The 3183-nt window shown below is 41.4% G+C and overlaps 1 protein-coding gene across 1 annotated transcript; it reads right to left on the reverse strand.

Annotated features, from left to right (window-relative positions):
• Positions 1-475: 475 nt before the first annotated feature.
• On the reverse strand, positions 476-2929 carry LOC127842170 (uncharacterized). Its single transcript, XM_052371524.1, has 2 exons — positions 2920-2929; positions 476-1536 (listed from the first exon to the last, which is right to left on the reverse strand). Exons 1-2 carry the CDS (start codon positions 2927-2929, stop codon positions 476-478), a joined length of 1071 nt encoding a protein of 356 aa, XP_052227484.1.
• Between the last annotated feature and the right edge of the window lie 254 nt (positions 2930-3183).

The following is a 3183-nucleotide window of genomic DNA, read 5'->3' on the forward strand; positions in this document are numbered from 1 at the left end:
AATTCAAAAACAAATGTTAATGAATAAAACGAATTCATCTTAATAATGTAATATAAAGACTCATACAATTAAAAAATAATGCACAAAGCATGTGCTATCAGACATTGTCTAATTTCCAGAATCCGTACCGCCTAAAGATTTGGCAGTGAGGGTGGGAGTATTGTTATTGCAGAATTTGCACATTTTTAGCAATTGTAAACATTCATATTATCGTAATGTATACACATATATCTAATTCCTCTGGGAAGTAACCACTTTCGCCAAATCATACAAATGTTAAGATTCATACAAAAATTAAGACTCATACAAATATAGAGACTCGTATAATTTAGAATTATAATGTGTAGAATACAGATACTACTGCACAAACCACTGACTCATCAGCTGGGAACTGCCTATCATCAAGTGTTTCTATCCTTTAATCCCAGGACACTCTCCGGGCAGTGGATCCGTAGTGTTGGCCAAACACTACGGGTCAGTGGTTTAGCGTCCAGCTCTTCTCCTCTCGCATCATCCACAGCCAGTTGGATGCTTTTTCTGCAGCTTGTCCAAGTCTGCCTACAGCCCTCTTCCTGTCACCTCCCTTGATCCCAATGTTGCTGAGCATTCTCCATACTGATTGGGCTGGAAATCCTCTGCACCCTATTTCAACGGGGAACAGCCAGGCACTCCAACCGCGACTTTTACACTGTTCTTGTAGCTCAGTGTACTTTCCCATTTTCCGCTCGTAGGCCTCATCACACCTAGTCTCCCAGGGTACAGTGAGTTCTATCATCACCAGTTTCTTGTCCTTGGGAGACCATATAACTATGTCTGGTCTCTGTGTGGTATGGACTATGTCTGGGAATACCAGCTGTTTTCCTAGGTCGACCTTCATCTCCCAACGCTCTGATTCATCAAGGATAGATGTTGCTGCGGTTCTTGCCTTCTTGGCAGTTTGTCCTTCCTTGACGAATTTAATTGTTGGTACTGCCTTCTTGTTGGTAGGTCTTGTCTTCCTTCTCTCCCGCTCTAGTATGTCTGCTAGCTCCTTGAGGACTGTGTCGTGCCTCCATCTGTAGCGGCCTTGTGTTAGCGCTGTCTGGCAAGATGAGAGGGTGTGCTGCATGGTTCCTGGTTTGTCGCACAGCTGACACTTTGGGTCTTCCACTAACCCCCATCTGTGTAGATTGACTGGAGATGGCAGCAGATCATATACGGATCTCAGTAGGAATTTGAGTCGTAGTGGTTCGTAGTGCCAAATGTCTACCCATGTCAGGTGTCTTTCTGTGGTCTGCCATTGTGTCCATGCGCACTGCCCTCCCATCCCGACTGCTCTGGCGCGCCTGTCTTCCTCTTCTGAAAGCCTGATCTCATACTGGACCATTTGGCTTCTTTCTTTCTTACCGGCAGTGCTCCAGCGTTGTGGTTTTGAACTGCCCAGGCCTTGTCTTCCTATAGCTGTGGTGCCTACGATGTCTTTGTGTCGTAGCCTGCTTTCTGCCTGGGCGACTGCCTGGCTTGCTGACCACTTTCGCCCTGTGCGTGTCTCGATGCCTAATATAACACAACACATTAATAGTATATCAAACATTGGTCATTTTTATTCACCGAATGTGGTGGGGCTGGCAGCTAGGAATGTGGGAATGATAAGAGGCGAAAGCACAAGGGATGTGCTCACAGCCACTGTGTCAAACAGTAAATTATACATATAACACAACACATTAATAGTATATCAAACAGTAAATGGATGAAAACAAAAGTCCATAAATAAATAATAATTTATTAATGTATGTATACCTGTTATTTACCCAAGTTATTAAGTCATTTTTCGGGGCAGGAAAAGTAAATATGCGCCTCCTGTCAATACTACATGGACTAATTATCTTTTCTTTCTTTCTGGAAGAACTGCATGTTTTGATCCTTCACTGTACGGGGTCAAAGGGAGATCAGGATGGCAGGGAAGTTAATATGCGCCTCCTATCAGTACTACATGGATTAATTATCTTTTCTTTAATAATAAGGGGAAATATGTACCGCCTGTCCCAAAATTTGTCCCTGACCCGTAGTAGATTAGCATTTTTGATGGCTCTGGGAGTCCGGCTATCGTCCCTCCCAGATTGGAGCTGCGGAAGCTATTGCAAAATTCACGGGGAAAGATGCAAATCCCCCTGTTGTGTCTGGTCAGGCCAAAGATAATCCCTTAGTTACTAATAACCCTCCGGCCATCAGTATTCCTCCTGTCCCAGCAGTGATGACCATCACAAGTAAATAGAAATTCTTCCGTCGCCTTCGACATCGGCCACTTGAACGTATTCCTTTTTGTTATGAATGATGTGCTTTGTAAACAGCTGACTGTACAGATTTACACACTGGTCACAGAATAACCCACACTGTAGAACTCTGTCTCTGTTAAAGAATCATTGCTGAGAGTAATGTAATGTAGAAATAATGTAAACAATAATGTTAATTCTGTATATAAAAAAATGTTAGTGACCCCAGTTAAAAGAAAAATAATAAATAAAACATTAATATATATTAAGTATTCATCATTAAATATTTAGATAATAAAGGTCAGGTTATAATATAATACATAGAACTATTCCTCTAGTTACAGAAGGACTACAGCCTTTGGTTTTTCCTTTCTGGGAGAAGCTATTGACCTAGAGTTTGCCCTCTAGTTTCAGAACAAAACAGCTTCTTTGTTTATATTTATTACAGATGCTATGGCTTTATTTCACTGAGACTAAAATCTTCCTGTTTCGCAGGTCGACGTCCAGAGCACAGAAACAGTCTCTACCTCTGTTCTAAACTCTGCTATATAACCGACTGAGTTATTTCCGCGTCTTGAGTTTGAGCGGTATTCCAGATTGAACAAATGGTCGGACGAAGAGAACGCAGAACAGCCTCTGTTTTTCCTTGTGTAGGATCTCCACTAACCTTCTGCCATCTGAGTAAACAACTACAAACTGCAACTTTTTCCAGCAAAACAAATAGGTTTTTCCTTCAGTGCAACGGGCGCATTAATGAGTTTAACTCTTGCTGCAAAATCATTCTCCGCGTACTTTAGGTAATATTCATTTATTGTATGGAGGCAGTATATGTGGAGTTCTTATTAGGTATTTGGGCATAATATATGATATAAAATATATCTCCCAGGAAACAATCATTTATTTATGAATTCATTTAATGAACTTTGTCTTC

This window comes from Dreissena polymorpha, chromosome 8, assembly GCF_020536995.1.
Source record: "Dreissena polymorpha isolate Duluth1 chromosome 8, UMN_Dpol_1.0, whole genome shotgun sequence".
NCBI lineage: Eukaryota > Metazoa > Mollusca > Bivalvia > Myida > Dreissenidae > Dreissena > Dreissena polymorpha.